This window comes from Chlamydotis macqueenii, chromosome 18 (assembly GCF_036417535.1).
Source record: "Chlamydotis macqueenii isolate bChlMac1 chromosome 18, bChlMac1.mat, whole genome shotgun sequence".
Lineage (NCBI taxonomy): Eukaryota > Metazoa > Chordata > Aves > Otidiformes > Otididae > Chlamydotis > Chlamydotis macqueenii.
Window position 1 is genome coordinate 4,955,966 of NC_141573.1, and position 25,499 is coordinate 4,981,464.

A 25,499-nucleotide genomic window follows, 5' to 3' on the forward strand; every position below is an offset into this window, starting at 1 on the left:
CCGCAGCCGCCGACTCACGGGGCGGGAGGGTCCCGGGGCCGAGCCCGGCGCCACCGCCCCTCCCGGCGGGGCGGGGACGGGGCCGCGTCGATTCCCGGAAAGCCCCGGCCCTAGTTTCGTTTCTGGTGTCTGGAAGGCGGCGGGGGTCGGGACGATGGCGGCGCTGGCCGGGTCACCGTCGGAGCCGAGCCTGGCAGCGCTGGAGGAGGAGCTGACCTGCTCCATCTGCCTCTGCCTCTTCAGCAGCCCCGTGACGGTGCCCTGCGGACACAACTTCTGCGCCTCCTGCCTGGACCTCTCCTGGGCCGGGCTGTCCAGAAACTTCAGCTGCCCGCAGTGCCGGGCCACCTTCCCGAGCCGCCCGCAGCTGCAGAAGAACACGGTGCTGTGTCGGGTGGTGGAGCAGCTCCAGGGCGGCACCGGGGCCGGGGCCGGGGCCGAGGCCGAGGCCGGGGCGGAGGAGGCGGAAGCGCTGGGGTGCGGGGCGGCCCCCATTTACTGCGACAGCTGCCTGCAGGCCCCCGCGGCCCAGACCTGCCTGACCTGCATGGCCTCCTTCTGCCTGGAGCACCTGCGGCCGCACCAGGACAGCCCGGCCTTCCGCGACCACCAGCTCTGCCCGCCCCTGCGCGACCTCCAGCAGCGCAAGTGCCCGCACCACGGCAAGCTCTTCGAGTTCTTCTGCAGCCAGCACGGCAGCTGCATCTGCTCCCTCTGCCTCCTTGGCCACAAGCTGTGTCACACCAGCCCCCTGCACCTGGCCAAAGCCAACGCCGAGGTGAGCGGCGGGGGCGGCTGGCTCTGCCTGGGGCTGGAGCACCCTCTGAAGGGCAACCCAGGGGCTCCCTCCGCTGCTCTGGGGCCCGCTGGGTCCCTGGGTGCTTGGTTGTGGGCTGTGGAGTGCTGGGAGGAGGCTGGACCAAGACCTGGGCTAGAAATCTCATGCCTGGCCTTGGCAAACGGTTATCCGCTCTCCAAGGGGTGCTCCAGCACCTTGCATTTTCCTCCTCTCTCCAAGATGGTGTTCCGAGGGTCTGGGAAGGTGCTATTGATCCTGTCCTGGGCTGGGCTGACTGGCGAGGCCGCCCGCCTCTGCGAGTGTCGCCCCCAGTTCCGAGCCTCCTTGGCTGCTCCCTGCACGGGGTTTGCTGGGTGGCCTCGCTGCAAGCTGACCGAGGGACTGTAGACAGACACTGCTCTGTGTATGTTCTTATGAAGCAAAGGATTGTAAAAGTAGCCTAGGGAGATCTCTAGCATGTAGATAAAAGCCAGGAGCAGGTTCTTCTTGGAGTGGAAGGGAAGGAAACCTGTCCTGCGTATCTTACAGTGCAGCTGAAAATCAGAAGGTAGGTGAGTAAAGCGCACTTGAAAAGTTTAGGTGGCCAAACTCTCATCTGTTCCATAAGCACGTATACTGCTTAGCCTACAAAGTCCTCCCTGATTTAGCTTAGCAGAAACAGCATCTTCAACTAAAGGAACAGCTGATTCACATCTGAGCAATAAAATTCTCAATTAAAATGAGAGGGGTGAACAGTAGCATTAACCTAGTGCCCAAAGTCCAACCTGAGAGCTAAGGCAGAGTTTATTCTTAGCACTGGGAACTGCTGTGCTGATGAAAGCACTCAGTCCTTATCAAAAGAGTGAGTCAGCAGCGTGCATCTTGCTGTTGGGCAAGGTGGAGTTGTGAGGAGGGTGCTGGCTCCACAAGCCACGCACGTGCAGGAGAGTACCCTTACATCCTGTAAGGTTTAAGGAGCAGTAGGTTTAAAATTGATAGTACTAAATGCTTACAGGAGTTATTTAAAACTTTTTTCTGTAAATGTGATTCTTAATCCAGTAAGTATGACTTGACTGAGCAGACAAGGCAACTGCTTCTCTGAAACACTTTCTGATCTCTTCTACTGCAGTTGGCGCTGAAGAAGAGACTGATGGAGCTGCATAATCAGAGTGAGAGAGCTGCCCAAGCGATGAATACCGTGAAAACAAACCAAAGCCAAGCTGCTGTAAGTGGGCAACTCTGTTCAAAATGCTGTCAGGTTCCTTGGCCACTGCATGTTGTTGATGGTTGTAGTCTTGTGACAATGGCTGTAGTGTTGAGATTGCATTGCCAGGAGAAGATGTTATTGGGAAGAAACAGAAAGGAGGTGTTCTGACAGAGCCAGGCAGCTCCATGGGAGATGGGAGCAATCCAACCCCCATGCAAGGGCTTTATACCTGCACGCGGTGACACACTCGGCCCGTGACGCGGCTCAAACCCATCCTTTCCTGTTGCACCAGAAAGCATGCGTCTGTGCAGCCCAAGCTAAAGGATTAGTGAGCTGTAATGGCTGCACCAGCACAGAAAGTTGGGATGAGTCTTCCCCATAAATTACCACAAATAATCCTTGCTCTTAGCTGATGATCAGGGTTGCCATTTGTGCTGACGGCTGGATTTAGTATGTCCCACTTGTACCATCCTTTCTGAACCAAGTGGTAGAGACCAAGAAACTGAAAAGCCACCTTTGTGGCTTCTGGAACTTCTGCGCTCCTCTGGAACATCTCTTGGAGAATCCGGAATAACTTTGCATTAAGTAGAGATTCCATGTCTCGGAGGCAGAAACAGCTAAAGCCACGCAAGAGGGTGTGCGGTGTCTGAGCTCACAGCAGCACAGCCCTGTCCCAGCGCTGATAACTGCTAGACCACACAGCTGGCCTGGCCTCTGCCCAGCAGCCCCCGCAACAGGGGTCTGGAGACCAAGAATTGTCATGATTTCTTGGGAGTAAATTGAGTTTTCTTCCCAAACTACATAGAAATACACAGCTCTTCTATTGCCTGTTCCAAGTAATTGAAGCCTGCGTGTTCCCCAAAGGCTGGGGTTTTTTGTGTAGTAGTTGTAAGCAGTGCTTTGTCCACAAACTGTTCTTTTGAAACAAGTGTCTGTTTGCTCTTGCCTACTCCAGGAGACAGCTTCCAGAAAGAAAGATTTGATCAGAAATGAGTTTACAGAAATTAAAGCTTTAATTGAAGAAAGAGAAAATCAGAGCTTAAAAGTAATTTCAGATGAAGAAAAAAGAGTTTGCAGTAAGTTTGATTATATTTACGGTATTCTGGGAAGTAAGAAGAATGAAATTCAGTCCCTCAGAGACCAGATTGAGATGGCACTGAATGAACATGACGACATTCTGTTTTTGAAGGTAATATGTCCTTTAGATACAAAGCCAATTCTTTGTGTTTCTAGAATGTAGAATCACAAAAAGCTGCTGTGGTAGTCCTGCTCTCCAGACGCTTTCAGTCAAATGATAACGCAGTCGTGTGCACAAACCTGCCATAAAAGGATGTACTGATAAGCACACAACTATCAGTGAAAGAGTGCTGAAATGAAGTGGTGTCTGGTGACTCCCCCCATTTCACCCCCTGCTGTGGCCAGTGAGAGAATTAATTTCTGTGAGGTGTTGCAGCTCCATGCTGTGACTCTGTCTAGTAGATCTTTCTCACCGCTCCAGGTTTCAGTTGAGAATTAATGCATATGCGTTACTGCTGAAATTTTGCCATGGGTTGTGTCTGACTGTAGCCTTTGCTCCTTTGAATTTGAGATGAGTACATAAAACCCACCCCATTCAGAGTAACTTGGTTGTATTTTTTCTGTCTGCTATACAAGTTGGTCTGCATGAGATCTTCTATTTCTCATTTCAGAGAGCAACAGCACTCCAACAAACATCAACAAGAGATGCTTTCGTCCCTCTAATTGAAATGGACCAAAACTTGATACATTCCGCTTACCAGTCTGCCATTAACCTTAAAGACATTGTGAAACTTTCCGTGACTCAGTGTAGGGAGAAAAGAGCAGAAGGTACTGTATCACTGGGAGAACTGGCATTTCCTGCCTTGGCTTTGAGCTCAAATGAGGGATCTTCCTCCTCCAATCCAAATATAATTTAAAAAAAAAAGTGCAGCAAATACAGTTGGTTAATATAAATTGTGTCTTCCAACTTCTGCAGTCCTCCACTTCCACACAAAAATGCTACAGTCTGGGCTTAACTATGAGAAAAAACATGCCAGTGTCTCTCCACTTTTATCTATGCTTGGATAAGCTGATGAGTGTGGTGATACTATGCCCTTCTGGCACAGCTCAGCCTTTATTCCTTACAGCGATTCATACTTTCATCATGTAGCAGGGTTGGATGCAGTTAGGATGTGGGTTTGAGGGGACACATAAAATGCTTTAGAGTGACAGGACTATGGTTACCCAGCGGTAAAGGTTTATTATCTAAGAGTTGTAGAACAAAGCCCTACTTACCGGCTTAAGCAGGAGTATCTTTTGGACTGGGGTGCGGGGGTCTTCTATGCAGTTTCCATCTCTGCCAAGTATCACTTAAGTTCTATTCACATGACTGAAAAATAAGATTGAAAAATGTCCTCACTAATGCATTACTGCTCCTGGCAATACAAACCATAACATAAAATAACACCATTGCAGCAAAACCAATACCTGGGAAAACCAAGCCCTCCCGAGTGACTTCTGCAAACAGTACTGTTTCGGGGAAAAAGCCTGTGGCACCACGTAAGTACTAAAGAACATCATCCTCCCTAACTATGGTTTTACCATTAAATAGGAATTCAAGCAGTTACTCAAGAGCTGTTTGCTCCAGTGGTGATGTAGTGGTTACCTGTAGTGAGCACTTTGGCATGTTTTGGGCTGTTTAGTGAGGGATGCCTTGTGAGCTGTAGAGCAGCAAACTGCCTGGATACGGCGGTGCGTTAGCCTCAGTGTGCGCCTGTGGTGGTGTCAGCGCGGGCTGTAAAGCAAAGCAGAGCCTCCTCACCCTCTGGTTCTTGCAGGGTTGGTTTTTTTCAATTGTACTAAACATCTGTTGGCTTGATTGATGGATTTTTATCTATTGAATCCTACTTATGAGCTGTTCATGTTCTGGTTTTTTTTCTTCCCATACCCACAGAGCATACCCACAAAGAGAAGATCCTTCCTCAGACTCAAGCCACTTTGCAGGCGGAGGCAGATACCAGTAAGTGGTGATTAACAGCAGCCTTACTCAAACATTTTACTGGCCACATCTTGTCTACAGTCTAAGGCTGGGGTGATGGAGACAGTCTTCGTGCCAATTATATTGTGGCCTTTCAGTGTTGTTCTGCCCAGGTACCTGTACGAATGTGGCGCCCTAGCCTGTTTGCAAGACCTTCCGTATTCTCTTTTTGAAATAAATCCCAGTGTTCAGAAACTACTTCTGTTACTTCCACTGAGCTCTTGAACGGTCCTTTCCATTCACAAGTCCTGGGTGTGGGGCACTCAGCAGGTCTGTTGGTGAAGTTGGAGTTGAAGGGACTTGCAGCTCCTGCTGCTGCACTAGAAGTTCTGTTGTAAAAAGAAAAGGAATAGTCTATGTGCCCCGTGGGAACAGGCTTATTGCCACTTGCCCTAACATACTATTTCCTGGGGTAGAGATGAAGCTCTGGAATTCTGGGCTTATGACCCTGTGAAATAGGAAGCAAATAGTACGTTGTGCTTCATGTGTAGCTTTCCAGTATGGGTGTACTTGTACATGGCTTCAGCATGCTGGACTGTGAGCTTTATCTACAGCTACAGCTTCAGAAGAGCCATGGTGATAGTGTTACAGCTGGTATAGTCTATGAATCAGTGGCTTTTCAGTCTCAGTAGAACTCACAGTTCACTTTTTTATTTTTTTTTCTTCCTCCAGAGGAGAAAAAGAAACCCGTTAAAGTTGGTGAGTCCAAACTTCAGCATGCTTATTCTAATTTTCATTGACTGCTCTTAAAACGATAGGTAATGGTCACTAGTGTTGGTGTATTAAGCAAAAGTTCAGCCCTTGCTCTGAGAAGACTCTTACAAGTCACTGTCAGAGCGATCAAGCACTGAAAGAGGTTGCCCAGAGACAACAAGGGGTTTTCAAAACTTGACAAGACTGAGCAACCTGAGCTAATACTGAAGTTAACCCTGCTTGGAGCAAGAGGCTAAACTAGATAACCTGGCACCTGAGGGTGTCTGTGACTGTGTGTTAAGCATGCAGGGTTTCTTTCCAACTGGCTTAACGCTCTTTTCTTCCGTCGACACAGCACCAACCATAGCAACACCAACTGCTGCAGCTCCAGTTTCAACTAAAGAGCTCATTGACAGCTTTCTGAAGAAATCCAGAGAGGAGCTTTTGCAGTGTAAGACATCCAACGTTACACTACTTAAAGATTAACTTTCTGCGCTTACTGTACTGCTATTTTGTGTCCTCTGCAGTTACCTGACAGAAATACTTTTGAGGGGGTTTAGTTAGCTTAGTAGGTTATCAATTGGTTGTTAAAAATGAAGGAAATTTTTGGAGGAAAAGGGAGCAGGAGGTTTTTAAGTGGTTCTTTTGCCAGATGAATCAAATTTATCTTTACTGTTCACGTATCTTTACAAAAGTAAGTGAAGTTTTCTCAGTAGTGGCTTTGGTTTCCTCCAAAATGACTGCATTAGAGTAGCCTAGAAATATGATGTAACGTGCTGGATTTTTCTTTGAAATGAAATGCAGGCTTTTATGCGAGCCCATGATGGCTTGCTTGAGATGGTATACGATATGGTATACCTTTCACTGCCAGATCAGCAATCCCCTTCTTCTGCCAGCATATATTTGGGTGGTGAAGGAATCCCATGGGCATGCAGGAGGGAAGGAAACTTGCCCTCTGCTTGCTTGCTGTGTAACAAAGAGCTGCAGCTGAACTCTGCAGCTGTGGCCCTAAGAACTGCCTGCCCTGTGGAGGAGAGCAGAGCAGGGAGATAAATGCACGTATGAGCAAGTGCCTAGGCAGGACAGTATGAATAAAAGTGCTTTGCTCTTCAGTACCTTCAAATGATTCATGTCATTGCAGATGCTACTACCATCATGCTGGATTACAACACAGCTCACAACAAAGTGATTCTGTCTGACACATATACCAGGATGTCTGTCTCAGACACCTCCATGAATTATAACCACCACCCTCAGCGCTTCACCGATTGTTCCCAAGTGCTGGGCTTCCAGTGCTTCAAGAGAGGCATCCACTACTGGGAAGTGGAACTGCAGCAGAACAACTTCTGTGGCATTGGCATCTGCTATGGCAGCATGAACCGGCATGGGCCAGAGAGCCGCCTGGGGAGGAACAGCAGTTCTTGGTGTATTGAGTGGTTTAATTCCAAAATATCATCCTGGCATAATGATGTTGAAAAGTGCTTACCCAATGTGAAGGCTACTAAGATTGGTGTGCTGCTCCACTGCGAGGGAGGGTTTGTGATTTTCATGGCTGTTGGGGAGAAGAATAACTTGATCTATAAATTCAAAGCCCAGTTTACTGAAGCCTTGTACCCTGCCTTCTGGTTATTTTCCAGTGGCACTGTTCTCTCTCTCTGGAAAGTGTAACAGTAAGGCCTCTTATCTTAATTTAGTTTACCTAGGTACTTACATGCAAATAATCAGTCCTGCAGCAAATCATATTTGTATGTCTTAGTATAAGAAGTCTCAAAAACTATTTGTTTGAGATGAAAATTATTAGCTTTTTTAAGCAGTTTGGGAAATCTGATGATTCTTTGGTCTGAATTGCTAAAGCCTTTAGATAGTGATTCAGTAAAACATTGATGATTGATAGTAAAGTGTACAATGAAGAGTTTGGCAGAGACTTTGACTGTCCTTCTAAAAGCGAAGTTATGATACGAACCATTGTTAAATGTCTTCAGTAGCTGCTGTGGCTTCTATGGTTTGCTGTAAAGGATCCCCAGAATTAATTTTCAGGTCTAAATGTGTTTCACAGGTAGCAATAGCACCTTTGAGAAAGAAACAGGAAGGATTCCTTGACAAATTCAGGTTCCAGGCTTTGAGGTAGGTCCCAGTGTTGCCTTTTTCTCTGTATGCAGACTGTTTTCTGTAGTCAGAATATGCAATACACGTGTTCTCAGTGTATGGCTCCATGAGATGGTACAGAATGAACTACTACAATCAGTAAGTTCAGGCCTTATGATGCTAAGTTATAAAGCTAATATGGCCAATCTCATCAGAGTGGAGATGCAGAGACTTTTAGAGTTGATGGATTAGAAATGGTGTCAGAATCACCGTGAAATAAATGGCATTGATTCAGAGACTGGGAATACACCAGAGAGTCTTCAGGAAGACATCCTACAGAGCAGTAGTGTGTACCCTGAAATAATGTAGTTTGTGGGATGAAGCATTCTGTCTCATGTTCTGACCCAGAACATGCTTCACATCTTCACACTGAAGGCTCTTCAGTTTTTAAAAAAAATATTTTTTTTGGTGTGCGTGTGCACATTGAGGAGTCCAGGAGTGCATTTTTGGCTTGCATAGGGAGCATAAATGTGCTGCTCACTTAAAACAGGGTCTGCTGTCATAAAGCTCTTCCTCTTTGTTGAGGCAGGATGTTCTTTGGTGTATCTTTAGTTGTTCAGGTGGTAGAAACTGGATTTCCTACCTGTTATTTGGACTCTGATTTGAGGAATCTCAAGACAGTGTGCACAGTACATAGAAAATGCTGTTTCCTCTCTGCATTAAGCCTGCAGGCAGACAGGTGAGTCTTTTGAAACACAGGGAATTAGCACAACGGAGAATATACATCCATTCCCACTGGAATGGATTTTTAATTCTCCTGGTGTTCTTTGCTTTGGGTTGTGGTGTGTCTTCAGAAGTCCTCGCCATGTACAGAGGGATCTGTACTTCTGCATTTCTTACATACAACTTCAAAACAATCAGTAGGCCATCAAGGTATTTGGATCTCATAGTTATTGAGCCTGTATCTTGTTGATGCCTCTGGACTTACCATGCTAGCTCTTATTTCTTTTAGTAGCCCATGAAGAACAGGGAAGCTCACACGAGAGACTTCCTGGACTTTGATCTGTAAAACTCCCCCTTATGGGACTTGGTGAAATAAAACACAAAGCTACTACTGGCACTTTGGAAGGGCATTGTTAGAAGGCTCAGAAGAACCCCTGTGACCACATTTCACATTAGCCCGAAGTGCCTTAGAGAAAGACTTGCAGGAGTTCAGGCTTGGTGTCTCTATTTTTACGTGGTTTGTAAATTCTTAGTACTTTGTCAAGGATAGCCTAAGTCTGATCAGATGTTTCCATTTCTTTGGCCAGAATAGGATATGGAATCGATGGTGGACCTGAAAGTGCCAAGGCTGTGTTTGGAGTAGTTGTACTATCTCCAGAGTCTCAGCTTTCCAAAGCACAGCCAGCACTAAAACTACCAAACTAAGCAGAACACTCCTAAAAGTGCAGAAGGAGGATGTGTCCTGCTAAGAGCCAATAATGAATGCAGAACTTTTTTTCTCTGCACTTCCAGTTTTTCAGCAGTGAGGGACAAGAGCAGTTTCCTCTGAGAAATCCTCTCCCTTTAGCTGCTTGGCTGTGCCACAGGGCTGCAAATCCAACCCAGTAGAGTGCTGAAGGAGTCCTCTGTCCGCTTGTTCATGGAGAAAAAAGTGTTCTGGCCGTTTGTGCAGTGGGGAAAGTCCACGTTTTCTGTTGCTTGCTTCTTGACTTTAAATGGGTGTCAATATTAACTTCTAAGTCTATAGGCTTCTTTAGCCATAGTCTGGAGTGATACTCAAGCAAAGTAAAGAACAGCTTTTGTTCTGCCACATTGGACAAGGTGGGATTCTTTCAGTGTGACCCTGGTGTAGGACCAACAGTACATAACACATAAGGTGTTCTGGATTACCACAGGCAGTGAAACAAGCCTGCTGCTTTATTCCCGATTCTCTTTTCTGTTTTTCTTCTCTGCTATGAATGACTAGAAATGACAGAATGAGGTTCTGTTCATTCAGAATGAAGTGAGAAATGCATAACTGAATTGCTGCACTTCTGAAAACTGTTACTTTGGTTAGTGTCACATATCTTGGATATGTCAAAATACTGGGGCGATATCAGGAAAAAAATATTAGTTACAGCATGATAATAATGGTTCAAAAGTCTCTTCAGCACAACTATAGTGTTTCTGCTTGGCCAGTAACTATCAAAGCTGTACATGTGTTTTAATTATGCTTCTCTTTTACTATAAAGTCTAGAAAAATAGCTCATTCTGGTGTTAATAAAGTCATGAGGATGTGGAATGATTTGCATATTAGTGTACAAGTGAGAGTACCCACTGAAAATACACTGATCTTTCTAAATTTAACCTTCAATATAACACATCAGTGAAATACTGCAGTTAGAAAAATAAAAGCTTATGCAATTATAAACCTGTTGATTGTATTGACCTATCAGCCATGTATTTCAGTATGTATACTCTATGTTATTTCACCCAGATCTGTCAGCTAGACATCCTTGTCAGGGCAACAGACATAGATTTTATGCTGTTTTAGAAACTGACTGTTGTTCATCTTTTCACCTGTGAAGTAAATGAATTGCGATATTTTTAAATCAATAAATATTCATGGTAAACCCTAACTCTAAATGTTTTGTTCTGTGTTCAAAGTTGAAGTAAGCAGTAAGGAAGGCAGAAATAAAGATGCTATAGTGTACAACTAACAGGCCTTTCACTGCGTAACTCACCGAGTTATATACAAGGACTGGGGAAGAGAGAAAACAAGGAGAACTGCCTAGGCTGTGGTATCTTCTCGACTGTGAAATGCTGTCCTTAACTCTCTCCTTCACCTAAGCTACACACCCTTTACCAGTAATGCTGCATCCTAGCTGAAGTTGAGGGGAACATCCCATCCAGTAAACAAAACTGGAGACCTTTTCAGATAAGCAAAAAACACACTCATCTGCTGGAGGAAGACCAGGGACTCAATATGTGCAATGGGATTGCTTAAAAAAGCCTTAGGTGATGTCCAGCATCTGCGAGCTTGTTACATCTGGAAGCAGCAGTGGGCGATGATTCCTAATATTACTCAGTGAAATCAAACTAAAGGGCCTATGGTTTGCAAGCTGCTGCCTCCCCATGGGGCCAGCGGAAAGCAGCTCGCCAGGGAGCTGCTCTGGGGGCTCAGCAGATTTAAAAATTAGCCAAAACAAAGGCACCCACAAAACAAGTTAGTTACAAACTGACTTTTCCACTTAAAAGTTCTTGAAGTGAGTTAGGCTGATGAAGGTTTTGGGGAATAAACTCTCTGAATTGTTCCCTGAAAGTCAATCAATGGCATTACTTGAACAGCAGTGGCAGGTAGTACAAAAACTATGGGAAAAAAAAATCATCCTCATTTTCACTAACTACTTGTCCCATGATGTCCCTGGGATTAAGAGGTCAATCAGGTCTGCCAGAGTTTCACCTCAGTTTCCAAAGAAAGACAAACAGATCTTTTGAGACTGTGTAAACTTGACTGCGACTACAGCCCGAGTCTTGAGCAGGTACTGAAACTCCAGAGAAGGCTGGCACGTTCATTACTCAAACAAACTCTGTTTTCTTACTTGCTAATGTAATTTCCTCTTGATTTAGCTTTGTCATCACTTTTCCACAGCAAAAGGAACAACAGACTTGGACTCCAAATAATATCCTCTGGGAACATATGTGAAAATGTTTATCAAGATGTTTCCTAATACTTGTTTCTGTTCCTAAAAGAAAATCGTATCTGGCTAGTATGTAACAGATTGTGTTTCTATACCCAGTTTTCTGACTTCCCCCCATCTCTTCCATCCTTCCCAATTCCCTCTCAACTGAGTGGCTGCTACTTCTCAAATAATCCATGTCAGTTAAAAACATGTCACGGTGTGGTCATTATATGACTCCTATTCAAAGTTCATGCCATTTAGACTTTCATTGGCAGCTATTTTGTCACATTAAAAAGTTCAAGACAGCAATTTGTGAATCTTGCTCAGCCAAGTAGAACTGTGGCAAAAAAAAAAAAGGAGTTATTTCAAGAGTCAATTAATTGTACTCTGTCAGAGTGCTCCTCATTCAGTTTTTTTCCAGGGTTTGTCACAGGCTCACAGCTGTCAGCCCCATGTTTCCCAGGTTCCTATCAGATGCCATTACATTGAAAATAATGGGTTTATTCACACCATTTATTGGACTTTGTGTGGTAGACATATTTGTATACAATTTTACGGTGTAACGATTCAATTTACATAAAATATAGGCAATTATGTGAGTCAAGCCAAAGCATTAAGGGAGAGTGGGAGGAGCCACCATTAAAATAATAAAAGCTAATTCAAAAGAGGCAAATAATTTAGGTGAAAATACCATCATGAGCAATTGCTGATCCTAAGTTAGTTCAACAGAACTTTAAGGAGGCCAGTTAGTATTTTGTCTGTGTTTGTATTAAACTTCCTAATGTTTTTCAATAATAAGAAAATAATTTGTTTTGTTTGTTTACAGCACCTATGTTCCATCTAAAAAATAAAATAGTTCATGGTGGAGGAAGAAAGGGTTTTTTGCTTCATGGTTAGGTTTTCCCCTCAATTTAGAGAGAGTTTCCATTGTCTGTAAAGGAATGTTGTGCCTTAGAAGCCTGATCCTGCAAATCCTACTTCTATTCTCCTGGCTGCAGCAAGATAATTCATCTATGGTTCCATTTATACCAAGTGGAAAACAAAGTTTTAGATCAAATTATCAGCAGTGCTTTTCAATGAAGTGTAACAGTTTCTCTTCTGGAGTCAGGAATATCATTCTTGCAAAAGTAAATCTCCTGAGATTCAAGTCAAGCTTTTATTTTGTGTGAAACATATTCAAGCAGTTCGGCTATCCTTAAGCATGGCACTGTAACAGGTAAGGACGTGGCAATTTTGCTGTAACTTTTCAAGTTCACAGTGAAGAGGGCTGTTGCTCTGTGGCACGCTGTAAGGATTGGTCTGACGGCAAACCTGGAGCCCCCGGTCAACTGTGCAGAAATCAACAGATCGCTACAGACTTACACCAGTTGTGATTTTGCCCCACAGCATTAGTCTGTCTCTCTACTAACACACAGAAGGCAAAAAACCCAGCACACCTGCCAATTGCCTGAAGGTTTAATAACTATGGCTAAGACTATAGTTAGCATTCATTTTTGAGAAAAAAAAAATTAAAAGGAGCTATTCAGAAGGGAAATCAAGTAGAGATGGGGGAGGAGAGAAAAAAAATCTAGAGAAAAAGCATATAGTATGTACACAGAGCAAAAGATATTAGAGAGAATTTTGTAATACTGAGCACAAGCTGCTTTGTAATCACAACAAATTCAATCTTTTCAAAATTCAGAATTGTTTTGTGAGGCAAAGATGTGAATAAGGAGAAACTAATGTGAGCAATGTAAACGTGGATTAAAAGTCAGTTCACAGGGCTCACAGAGCCATTATCTTCAGGAAATTCTCCAGGCCCCAGTTTTGGTGAAATTGTTACTTGTCCTTGGTGTTAACTGTACTTCGGACTCAGCATCCAAAAGCTGGGCGGAAATTTTTCAACTCTTAACTTCAGCGTCACTCCTGTTAGTTGAGCTGGAACTCACACGGGTTGGCTCCTCTTTCTCTGGCTGCCCGGTAAATGAACATGAAATCTTTAAACCGAGGAGCACAGCCCAACCAAGCTTCACCAAAATGCTCATTTCCAGTGAAAAGAAAGTCTCCGCCTCCCTTCTTCACCTTGCATTGCAGTAGGGTTCGGATAGGGCCTCGCCATTCACCACTTGCTTCATCCTGCTGGAAAACTCTGTTTTTCTGTCTGTAGACTTTCTGGACACTGACATCAACCTGTGACATGTGGTTCTCTGAATCATGGGAAACATTTCGGATAGATCCTTTCACCACTAGATGTGAAGAAGACAGGAGTTGGTTATGGAGTAGCAGGAAAGTAGTTCAGGTACCAGGAGCTCACTGAATTAAACAAGTTTCTCCTTTGATAGCAGTAACAGAGTCGATCCAAGAAGAATTAGAATATGATTTGACTTGAAAAAATAGGAGCTTGTTAAACATTTTTCATTTAAAGTTTTGAGATTTTTTTCCCCTCAAAATAAAATGGCGTTCATCCATCAAAAGATACTTTGGGAGTTGATGAACCACATGCAGAACTCTTAAAGTGGCTTTATTTGAAGCCTTATTTAAAAATCACATAGCATACATGTACTTCCTTCTCCCAAAATGATCCTAGCTGTTTTCCGGAAGTGAAAGCATAATAAGCCTCTTTCTGACTGAAAGCATCCTTTGCATCAACCGTGCAGAGAATGAAACATCGCATCTGACAGTAGCTGCACTGTTTTCTCATAAGGTATGAAACTCAAACAGTGTATCACTGATGGAAGTTTAAACAACCTGAAATCCTTAGCTAAGTTACAAACAACTCACCACCTCTGTAGAAAAAGAACTGGGAAGTGTTCAAATTGTGAGGGAAGAGAGAGGGTATATTCATCACTGGGGGGCGGGGGGGAGCAGATTAAGGGGGAAAAAAAAAGGAACATACCAAGCATGTATAACCTGTGGGTGTATGTGTGTCTACACACACGTGACTTCGCTACGTGAGAGAGCCAGCAACACAACTGTGAGCATTACTTTCAGTTCAGTTTTAGATTGTAACCTTTCTGCCCGCAACAAATGAGGACCTTGAAAGAAAACTCCCTCCTTCTAGGTTCCATTTTTTCCCCCATTCAAATTCTTTTTCACACAGCTAGTTTCTTTCTCAGATCAGAGAGCACAGTCATGTTATTTTAAGAAAAGAAGCAAATAAATCCAAATAATCAATGCATCGTTAAAGGCAGAATGACTTCCCTTTAGTCAGCTTACCAAAATCACTGCTGCAAATGGCCATAAGAAGTTCCACGTTGTCACAAGGTTGGCACACAGCTAGAAAAAAAGAACAGTTAGTTACTTATAATCCTGTACAATGTATTATTGCTAAAGGACTGCTGAATTACTAGAGAAATGGGGCAGCTTAAAGAGCATTGTGCAAAGAGCAAACCAAAATTCTTGTTATGCAAATACAACCAAAGCAAAGAAACAAGCAGAGGATTTCTAGGAGCCATTGAGCAACAACAAGGCCTGACAGCATCTAATTCCTTTAACAACTGACGAAGCATACAAAAAATATAGCAGAAGCCACAGCACCTGGCACATACCTACCCTCCATCATTTTTCAGCCTTTTCATATTTGGTTCTGTTTTGACAAAAAGAGGAGAAAATCCTCCTATACTACTTCTTGGTTACAAAAGACAAGAATAAACACAGGCATCTGTGTGTGCTGGGAGCTACGATAACTTTAGACAAGGTGCAGCTCCATGACCAGGGAACACTCCAGTATCGCCTACCGAAACGTTAGTTAGCCAGCATAGATGTGGCTGAATTTTATCCTAAGTGTGGGGTAGCAGCATAAGTAATTCAATATATTAGTGATAAAATATCCCATGCCACATCTGAAGCCTTCGTGAGTCTAACACCAGGTTGTAGGGTTCATTGAATCAACTGGGCTTTGTTCCCCCACGAATGTAATTTGTTATCCACACACTTGGCATACACCCTGTTTGTTATCAAAAGCTCCCGCCCTGACTACTGGGCAATCTGGCCAGTGATCCTCTCGAGCACTCCCTAAAATAAGCATATTCCCTGAGTTAATGCCATGAAGCTCCAGCAAACAGCAAATCGATGGAAAGCAGCACCTCAGACAAGTTAACAGGGAGGAGAGGACAACCTAAAAGTGCTACAGTTGCTCTTCTTATTTAAGCTCTCCCTTTTAAGGGTAGCTTCTTGCCATTGCAACATGGCTTGAACACTCTCCTTTTTAACACGTCTGCTTAGAGTCTTCTTTACTGGGGCAGCAGGGGTACGATGGTAGCAGTAGGTGGGTCCTAACTTTTCAGAAGTGGGATGGAAAAGACCCCTCTTCAACCTCAGTGCTCCTCAGATACACAAATGTGTGTGTGGGGCGGATAAGTGTTATTTGGAGCAGGATTATGTTGTAAGAATAGGAAAGAAAGGTAAATGACGTTTCAAGCAATTTAGACAGCTAATCGCATTTTCAAAAGATTGCCAGTGACTGTCTTGAGGTGTTCGGTTCCTGATGAATTTAAACTTCTGTATACGGTATTTAGGCTCCTAAACCCATTCAGGTGTTCTCAGCAATGGTACTGCCAGGGGCTGGGCACACCCACAATCGCAGTGCACTCATCCAGGACCAAGCCAGCTGCTAATGGATAGAGTTTCTCTTTGTATTGCAACATTCCCTCCTACAGAGGGGCATTCTGTAGTCAGTGGAAATCTGAAAACAAAATGCATCCACTAAACAGTCAGCAAAGGATCTCCATTACAATGACAAACGCCTCAGCCCAAAACAGCTTCTGTCACTACAGAGTCACTGGCAAGGTCCATGGATATCGGATGCCACTTTGGATCTGCCCCGGCAGCGGAGCCCCAGGGCTGGCCCTGCTCTTACCTTCAACCAGTGCCATCTTTTTGAAGTCAGGGCCAGCAGCGCTCTGGTTGCTCAGCAGCTCATACTGGAAGCTGGCTGTCCGGCGGCTGATGTCCCTCTGCGGGGCTGGCCTGCAGGAAGAGGGCCACTCGTTGCGGTGTGTGGGCACTGAAGCAAGAGACGTGGTGGGGTCGAGCCCCTTCTGCCTCGCTTACCACCAGATGCAGCTGCCCAGCACGTTCCACGTAGATGCTGGCATCCTGGAAGTCACTGGCGGGCTCGATGCAGACAGTGGTGTGCGGGGCACTGGAGAGGTTGGGCTCCAGAACGACACGCAGGGCTCATGCTGGGTACATCCATTCCAGGAAGCCCTCAGTGCAGCGCAGATGGACCTGCGCCACTGTGCGGGAATGGGGCTCCCAGCTCAAACCGCTGCCAAGACAAAACCATCAGTCTGTCACTAACAATACCGACGGACAGGAGCCACTGCCACACTGGCTGCCCAGAGAAACAGGTCCTACTCCCAACCCTGACTCTACTCTAACTGCTTTTAAGTTAATTCCCACCAGCTGGGCTGCCCTCCCTCCCCTCTGACCACAGCTGGGGTGCCATGGGGAGGGGGATTGCTCACACCTGGTGCTGCACTGGGATGCATGGAAAACAGCCTCAGCCCTTTCTGCCTACCTGCAAATACATGCCTGGATGCCTGCAGCATCCAGGAAAAGGACAGAGGGAAACTTCTCTCTGCTGAAGAGCAGCGGAAACTGTCTGTGTAACAGACTGGTCAGTGCTCAGCTCTCTGGAAAATCCCACCTGTCGGCGGGTCGGGGTGAGAGCCCCTGACTCGCAGTGCCAGCTGCATGAGTACTGACATTAGTCTGAAAAACTGGGTAAGAGCCTAAATTTCTAAAATCATTTTCAATGTTTCCAGTAAGAACTTCTCAAGAAAATGTTTCCAATCAAAGCAGGCTGGGCTGACCCTGCCTCTGAGCTCTTGCTCAAGCTGGTGCAAATTCACAGCTTTTAGAAAAGTTATTTCAGCGTAAAGGAAAATCAAATCTGTAACAGCAGAATTAGTTAAAAGACAACAAAATGTAGCAGAAAAGGATATAATTTTTGATAAAGCGTTGCTGTCTATTTTCCTGTCAAAAGTTGCAAAAGAAAGACCAAGGCCGAGCTGCCCCCTCGTTACCTGTACCCGGCTGCTCCCCTTCCCTACGCGGCGGGTGAGACCCCGCCGAGCCGCCGGCCCCCGGTGCCCCGAGGCGGGGCTGAGTGAGCCCGGTTAAAGGGCCGGGCCCGCCCCGGTGCCCGCGGAGCCCCCCGGCCCCTCCCCGCCTACCTGCCCCTCCAGCTGCAGTAGTCGGCGGCGCCCGGCCGCTGCCCGCCGCCCACCAGCACCGGCAGCCGCAGCACGGCCAGGAGGGCGGGCGCGCCCCGCCCCGCCGCCATACCGGGCCTCGCGGGCGCGGAGAGGCGCGAGGCGGGCGCGAGCCGGGCTATAAAGGCGTGCGGGCGGGAGGCGCGAGGCGGGCGCGGGCCGGGCTGTAACGGCGGGCGGGAGGCGCGAGGCGGGCTGCAAGGGCGGGCGGGAGGCGCGAGGCGGGGGAGCCGCCCCCCCCGCAGCCCCCTCGGTCAGCGCGGGCGGGCGCGGTGCACGGCGCGGGCCTGGGCAGCACCACAGAATTCGAAAAGAGGGCGGGGGGCGATGCTTTGCCATCACGATCGCCCCATTTCACTGTTTTCTGATCACTTTCTACATGACGAGGGCCAGGCAGCCCCCTCTTGTCTGTAAAATATTTAAAAGTGATTAATAACAGTTTCTCATCGCAGTTTAGGAACAAACGAAAACCGTGTCAACATCATCAAAGCAAACGTTGAATGATGGATGGAAATTCAATAGTTTTAACTTTTGCTTTCACGGTTACCTTTCAGGGGTCCCCGCACAAGAAAGCGCAAGGGCCTGCAATTATCGTGCTAAAAGCCAGGCTGTGCCTGCCGATAATTAGATTTCTGTATGCATTGCCCTTTCCGTATTTTCAATGAACGACATGGGGAGCTGCTCTTCTGCAGGTCTGAGAGAGCAAGGCTCTTTTCTGCAGCTGTTCAGCGTGGAATCGGGATTTTGCAGCAGGCCGGGGACAACGGCCCTGGGCACTGCTGGGGGGCACGTCCCGAGATCCGCAGGGCTTTGTTCCCCGCTCGGCGCGACAGCGCCCGTGGTCACCAGGACTCCCTGGCCATCCGTTACCTTGTGGTTAGCAGCGTGTTCTCACATTGCCTACAGATGCACAAGGAAAGAGAAGCAGAGTCTGTCCGTTGCATTTCTGCAATTAGGGCTTTTCCTTAAGAGGAACATAATATTTGCTAGAGAAAATAGCCTGAAATCAGAGTTTTAGCCCTCAAGTGCACAACGCTGGACTCCTTGCATCTTCTTTGGACCCCCACGCAACCACTTTACTTTTCATTCACCAAATACTTTACATTTTTACTTTTAATTACCAAAAGACAGAATTTCAGCCATGACTTGCGCTTTTTTAAGATCCCGTGTTCTTCCTTACACATACCTGTGGTGTGACTTCTGTCACAACTTCAGGCTAAAGTCTGGCTCAAGTTGGTGCTGTGCACAGTTCACTCCAACCATTCTAAAACCATTTAAAAACACATTAAAATTAGATCTTATATTAACATTAGTGCTAGTAATGCTCAAAGCTCTGTGAAACTGTTGTCTTACCCATCTAAGAAAAAAAAAACTGTTGAATACTCTGACCCCACCTTGAATGGAAAACACCACATAAATAGTCTTTAAAGGGTTTGATTGTGGCATAATATAGGAACTAAGAAGCCAGAACTCGTTCTCTCTTTTGTGCAAATGAGATCAGGGAACAGAGGAGAGGACTTGGAGAGGGAACTGACACTATGATGAAGTGGCCCCACGGGAGGATTTATTCACTTCCAAAAGCCCAAACGAACCCATCTGCTGTCATCAGGAGAAAGCACTGAGCCACTTGATCTCTGAACGTCTTCCAGCAGCAGTTTTTCCCCCTTTCTATGGGAAGCCTTGCATGCATTTTGCTGACTGATGCTCCCCTCTCCAGTTTATATTAAACACCACACAACAGCAAAACATCTCCTGCTTAAAATGTTATTTAGAAGTTGCTCTTCACAAGTAAGACATTTGTAGCCCTGTTTAGCCCCCTTAGACTAAATAAAGGTTATGCATCACAAACTTTTAAGATCCCAAATCACTGACAACATCAGTGAGAATGAACAATCTGGACATTTCACCTTACTATTGAAGCCTGGGGATTTAAAACCATTAAAAACACATTTTTTTTTTTTTATAAAGCCATACAAACTCAGCTTTTCCCCAGGGATGAGTATCTCGAGAAGTATGAACCAAAAGTGGGCAAGCAGCTGCTGAGACATCTTTGTAGGCTACCGAATAGTATTGGTTTTACCTCTGAATGACATTGCCGTATCATCTAGGAGTATTTCCATTTATCTGAGGGTTTGAAATGCTTGGACTTGGCAGCAGGGATCTCAGGCAGAACACATCTGCCGTGTTCAACAAAACACAGCTCTTCTCCAAATGACCAAGCTGATCATACTGCAGCCCTCTAACAGCCAGGCAGCTATTGTCATCATGAGGTTGTTACGGAGTTGAAAACTCAGGCTTGCTTTCATGCATAGTGAGGAACAGGAAAAAAACTGAGTTTAAATACTTTAATCCACACAGTTTAGTCTACAGAGGAATACAGTACAAATAACAAGACAACAAAAAGATGCATTAGGAAATTCAGTAAGAGTCAGTGCTGTGAAAAATCTGTATTTACAAACTTCTATGAAGAATATGGAGCAGATGTTTCTCAAAAGAGCCTTCTGGGAGCTTAAGTCACAAGAAACACACCATGATACAACTAACTGAAGACAAAAGTTTTCTTCAGTTTCACTTGAGTTAACGTGGAGTATCACCACAGAACTGAAGTTGCAGCTTCTTACAGACAGAACCTGGCCCAAGTACTCATACAATACATATCACTCACATATAATAATTTGAGCAAATATCACAATTACAGGGGCTTATGGTATTATCACCCACTTCATAAATATTGGATCAAGCCAATTAGGGTGCAAACAAAGCAGACTTTCGAGATGTCCACAAGCACACTTCCTGTGCCTATGCAGCAAATAAAGAACTTAGGTCCTAGCTTTTATGACTAAGAGTTTTACAGTAATACCCCCTTCCCCTCTCATTTCAGCCTGCCTTCTCTGAAATAACAAAGGAAAAGCAATTTGGGATTTGAAAGCATCACTTGATGTAAAGAAGAAACAAACAAATTTTGACTTTAAACATTTATATTGGAGGTTCCATATCATGTTGGCTGGTTATTTCTTTGCAAGTAAGATCTCATGTACCTTACAGCTGTGAGCACTCAGGTTTGCTCCGAGTTTTTGTTTTCTGAGAAGAGAGGTGAGAATGGTGCAGATACCTATTATTTAGTGCCCAAACACACGCAAAAGCTGTCTCAAACGTATATCTCATCTCTGTTCTGTCAAGAGCACACTGATCACTTCTTCCTTACTGTTCTGTGAGAAAATAAAATAAAAAAAACCCTGAAACTCAAATGTCACCTTCCTAGTCGAAAAAAAAAAAACCAAAGATGTTATAAATTCTACTTTTTGATCTATTACTTGCATTTTAAGCTTATTTTTCCCTATTTAGTGCAACTTCAGAATATATGCATAAACATATTCAATACAAATCCCAAGTCACAGCGTCACAGGATTTCCAAGCTAAAGAATAACTTTTCTTCTTAAACTGTTAACATGCTGGTATTTTCTTGTAAGTAGTTATTACTAATTTAAAGTTACAGCTCTTAAAAGTAACATTTTTACAGTATTCTGATCACTAATTACTAAATAGAAATAACTACTATACATATTGAAGTTACAAGCTACAAAAATAAAAATCCATTCTGTTTAGCTATAAAAATCCTAGAAAGAGAAGATGGCTGGATGTACTCTACGGATTACAACAGTTGGTAGCAGATAAAATGGCTTTTGAGGGATGTAAACTTTGAAGATACAGAATGCAATAAACTCACAATATAAGTTCCCACTTACTCTTAACAAGAAAGTTATTTTTATGCTGAAATCTATAAGCAAGTTGCAAATGAAATAATGCAAAAAATTAATTACATACAGTAATATGGGTATACAACACAGTAAACAGGGCAGTATTAACGAGAAACAAAGTAAAATTTTGAATACATTCATATTTTTTGAACAGTTAAGGGCCGCATCCTCAGCTACCATAAGTCTACACAACATCACTAGGTTTAGTCAAGGCGTGTGGCTTTACTCCATCTAGAAGTCTCTCCCTGAGATGCCCAAAACCTGAACTGGGTATTCAACACTCTTAGTGAGATAAAGACATTTTGATCATTTTAGAACTGTGGCCTAAATGAAGGTGAAATACAGAACGTGTAAATTCTCTCAATATACTTAATTGCTGAACGAACAAGTGGTCTCTATTGTCTCATTCCTGTGTTCAGGAAGCAGCTATCATTTCTCAAAAAAAAAAGTCAGAGCATCTTTAAATAAGTGGTTCACATTCAACAGGATCAGTTATGCTACCAGTATTTTTAAATCTGAAGATATTCTAGTTTACTCCTAATTGAAGGGTCAAATCTTCTTTCATTTCCAAAAGGAAGAAAACTGCTAGTAGTTGGTATGAAACACAGAACAAGAAAGGATTTTCAGTTAAAACACATGCAAAGAATCCTAAATGTCCTACTCTTACCCATAGATTAACTAACTAGGATACAGTGGTGCTCTACCAAAAAGCATTTTTTGCCAAATAAAAAAAAAAATAAATAAATAAAAAAAAATTATAACACTGATACCATTATGCTGTTCACAGCTAAGGTATCGTGCTTTATGTTTGGGTTTGTTTTTTTTTTTTTTTCAAACCCGTGAGATACAATAACATACACTATAAAAGCCGTGAGCTTCAGTGCAACATAATGCAGAACCTGAAGGAACTGGCCAAACTGAAACCAGAACCGTTAACTATCAGTTCTCAGAACCTGTACAGAATGGGGAGCCTCCTCCCAGCAGCAAAAAGCAAAAATTGTACTTTCGAAATAGGTCATGGGGACCGGGAACCTTTGGAATCCTTTCTAGTATCTTCCAGTGTGGTGATGCTGACTGAAAAAGCCAAACAGGTGGGTTACTGGGCTAAGAATAAACCGTGTGAAGCCATTCCAATTTTCCTTTCTGACAAGCTAGATGGCATGAAGGATAAAGTGGATGGAAGAGAAGCTCACTATCCTGATTTCAGCAGAGCTTTTGATACTGTCCCAACCAACATTTTTAGCTGAAAGTGAGTCAGCATAAAATGAGTAATTAAATGACTGAGGGAAAGAAGTACTTACTGAGTAATTGTAAACACTATCAAGACCAAATGTACAGGGGAACAAATTCTCGGTCTGAATCAGCTGAGGTTATACAGAAGAAACTTAACTTACTCTTGCCATAAGCACTGACTCAATGAGATTATTTTCTCCAAGTATGCTCAAACATGGTAGCATTTTCTTTTGCAACCGGCAGAAATTCAAGTTTGTTTTCAGAGAGCAAGTACTTAAAGCTTCTAACTGAAGTAAAGAGCGTTTCAAATTACTTAGTGGCTAAGAAAAGATAGACTTGGGCAAAAAAAACCCAAACAACCACCCTATGAAGGGGCAACATCCAAAGTGAATATATTAAAAAAGTATCAAATTGCACTATACAATCTTTAAATTATGAACATGAAATGTTCATAACAGTGTTCTGCATAACAGCGCTGAGAAAAATGTTCAAATATAATTCCCAGTTAATTTGAAACAGAAATATCACCATTGTGGTAGAAAGAAAACACAAAACTATGTTCTTTAATAACTGCAATAATGCCAAAGCGTTGTTAGAAGTATGCTCCAAATACTACCCTAACCTGCTGTAAACACTAGGAGCAACAGATATACTTAGGAAAAAAAAAAAAATGTCAGTGAATGCCATTCACCTCAACTGTTTTTGAAGATGAAGAAAGCAAGTTTGGCCTTCAGTCACCTTTTAAAAAAAGTCCACACATGGAGAAAGACCCAAAATGCAGGTGACATTTGAAGCAGTTTAACCCTGTTATGAATTGCTGAAGTGAAAACAGAAAGTAAAACAAAGCCTATGCCAAGAAGTTCTACACACAGGAAAACATGCGTACACACTCTCAAAGTGCGTGTAAACAAATGAAGTTTGAGTAAGGCAGGAAGCCGACGCCCAGAAAGGCTCTCCATACAAGTTTAAGTTTTTTGTATTGCATGTCACAGGATTGAGGACCTACAGTAAAGAAAGATATCAGAATCTGACCAAACTTCACTTAGGCTAGTTCATGCAGCAAGGAAACTTAAAAATATACTTTGTGAATTCACTTTTAAGTGCTTGACAATTACTATTCACCCTGTGCATTTTACACAACAGGTATACTGTATGAAGACTGCCAGAAGAAACTATTCATTATCTGTCTTTTTGAAACATCGCTTTCACTATTTTTCCAATGTTAATCATCACCAGGGTAAGGGAAAAGTCTTCAGTGCAGACACGCTGTCCAGCTGCAGACTACCCTCTCCTGGACAGACAAGGAGGTCTGCAGGTTTTTTTCAGATTCCCAATCTGTTGTCAGAAGAGCTACGGAGTAGCTATTTGTACTGGTGCTTTATGCACCTACAACAATAAAAAAGCACGTAGCAGTTTTACAGTCACAACACACATGACAACATTAAGCAGCTACAGCTAAATTAGAAAAGTTCATTTATGTTAGCATTAGAATCTGGGAGCCCATTGCTGACATTCGCTCTCTGCAGCTGGACTAAAACTGAAAACAGTTCCATAAAAGTAACTCAAAAGAGGATTTAATCCAATTTGCAACATTGAAGTCAAAGGACAGCAGGTTGGAAACAGCAAGACTTCCCATCAGACTCTACCGCTAACACTGTATGTTTAAAAAGAACTGTGTCATGCACATGACAGCTACATATAGTTACAATAGCAGGATGACCCCATGTCTGATTGGGAACTGGACACTTCAGCCTTACAGAATACCCTCCATACCACAAATACAGTTTCACAGGAGGCTTCCCCATGCTTCCAATGGCTACATTTGCTACCTAGCATTTCCTGCAATCACTAACAGTGAGTTTGTGAAACACAAACTTCTTCACTTCCACATGCAAGGAGGGGATGATCTGTCCAATACAAACAGGACCATTTACCACGGCGTTTTCCAAATAAGCTCCCAATTAGATGCTACTTTCACTTCTAATTCTCTTTTGTTTCCCCAAAAGGAAAAATGGATTTACACTTCCCAAAGAGGATTTTACACATTTAGGGCTGGACTTCTAGCAAGCTGCAGTAAGCGGAAGGATCTTGCCTGCACAAACACAGTACATCATCACCGGTACTCACTGAGGTCAAGCACAAGTGGAGAAGTCAGCTCCCCTACTGTAAAAAAGGGAGGCTTTCAAAGTCTGGGCATCAATTTTTTTTTTCCCCCAGATGTTAGGAGTTCAAAGGGTGATATTTTTGAACAGTTAAAGGTTCTTAGGCTATAAAACAATTTGAATAATCATCTGATCAACTTCAGGTAACTCTTTAAACTGTATTATGAATAGTTTAGATCAAGTAGCCAGTGGGGTAATTTCTCTTGAGAAAATACTGCCTTTCATAGCACATACCCTGTTTTCCAGACTTGTCATTTGTTTGTAAACAATAATCATGTAAGAACCATAGCAAAGAACTTGACTATTTTTAGGATGCTGATGGTTACAAGGTATTAAAAAAAAACCCAAACAAACAAAAAACAACCAACCAAAAAAACATTAAAAACCAAAACAAAAAACTTGCCTGGTAAGGTTTTTTTTTTAAGCTAATACAAATTGAACCTGATAACTATATAAAAAAAGGGGTAATAGATTTATCTAACACAGTATACTTTGGGGTGTTTTAAACACTTTTTATACTATTAATTTGTTCTCTATATTTACATACATTAAAATAATTAAGAAGAGGCTAATGAATATGGAATTTACAAATGGCTTCTGCTTCACAGTTCATTAGACTCTAATCACATTGTCAGGGAGCTATAAATTCACTGATAATCAGTAGCATTTAAGATCTGGTACATACAC

General features: G+C 43.6%; 2 protein-coding genes and 1 pseudogene across 9 annotated transcripts in view; 1 reads left to right on the forward strand and 2 right to left on the reverse strand.

Annotated features, from left to right (window-relative positions):
- The first annotated feature begins 130 nt into the window (after positions 1-130).
- On the forward strand, positions 131-10,418 carry TRIM25 (tripartite motif containing 25). Of its 2 annotated transcripts, XM_086762144.1 has the most exons (9): positions 131-778; positions 1,908-2,003; positions 2,941-3,174; positions 3,674-3,830; positions 4,458-4,541; positions 4,936-5,001; positions 5,692-5,718; positions 6,068-6,163; positions 6,854-10,418. In XM_086762144.1, exons 1-9 carry the CDS (start codon positions 155-157, stop codon positions 7,378-7,380), a joined length of 1,911 nt encoding a protein of 636 aa, XP_086618270.1. In that variant the 5' UTR covers positions 131-154; the 3' UTR covers positions 7,381-10,418. The 2 variants fall into 2 exon arrangements, with proteins under 2 accessions (XP_086618270.1, XP_086618271.1); XM_086762145.1 differs by lacking the exon at positions 5,692-5,718.
- DGKE (diacylglycerol kinase epsilon) overlaps positions 4,298-25,499 on the reverse strand; it is a 33,624-nt gene continuing 12,422 nt past the window's right edge. The window contains exons 12-15 of one of the 7 annotated variants that reach the window (XR_015260537.1): positions 19,740-19,958; positions 18,846-18,923; positions 14,658-14,717; positions 4,311-4,371 (exon numbers count right to left, since the gene is read on the reverse strand). The gene's annotated coding sequence lies outside the window, so the exon portion shown is untranslated. Of the gene's footprint in view, positions 4,372-14,657; positions 14,718-18,305; positions 18,560-18,845; positions 18,924-19,409; positions 19,959-19,990; positions 24,814-25,499 lie in introns of those variants that run through there. The other 6 variants (XR_015260539.1, XR_015260538.1, XR_015260540.1 and 3 more) reach the window with 6 other exon arrangements.
- On the reverse strand, positions 13,371-17,730 carry LOC104484179 (meteorin-like protein; annotated as a pseudogene).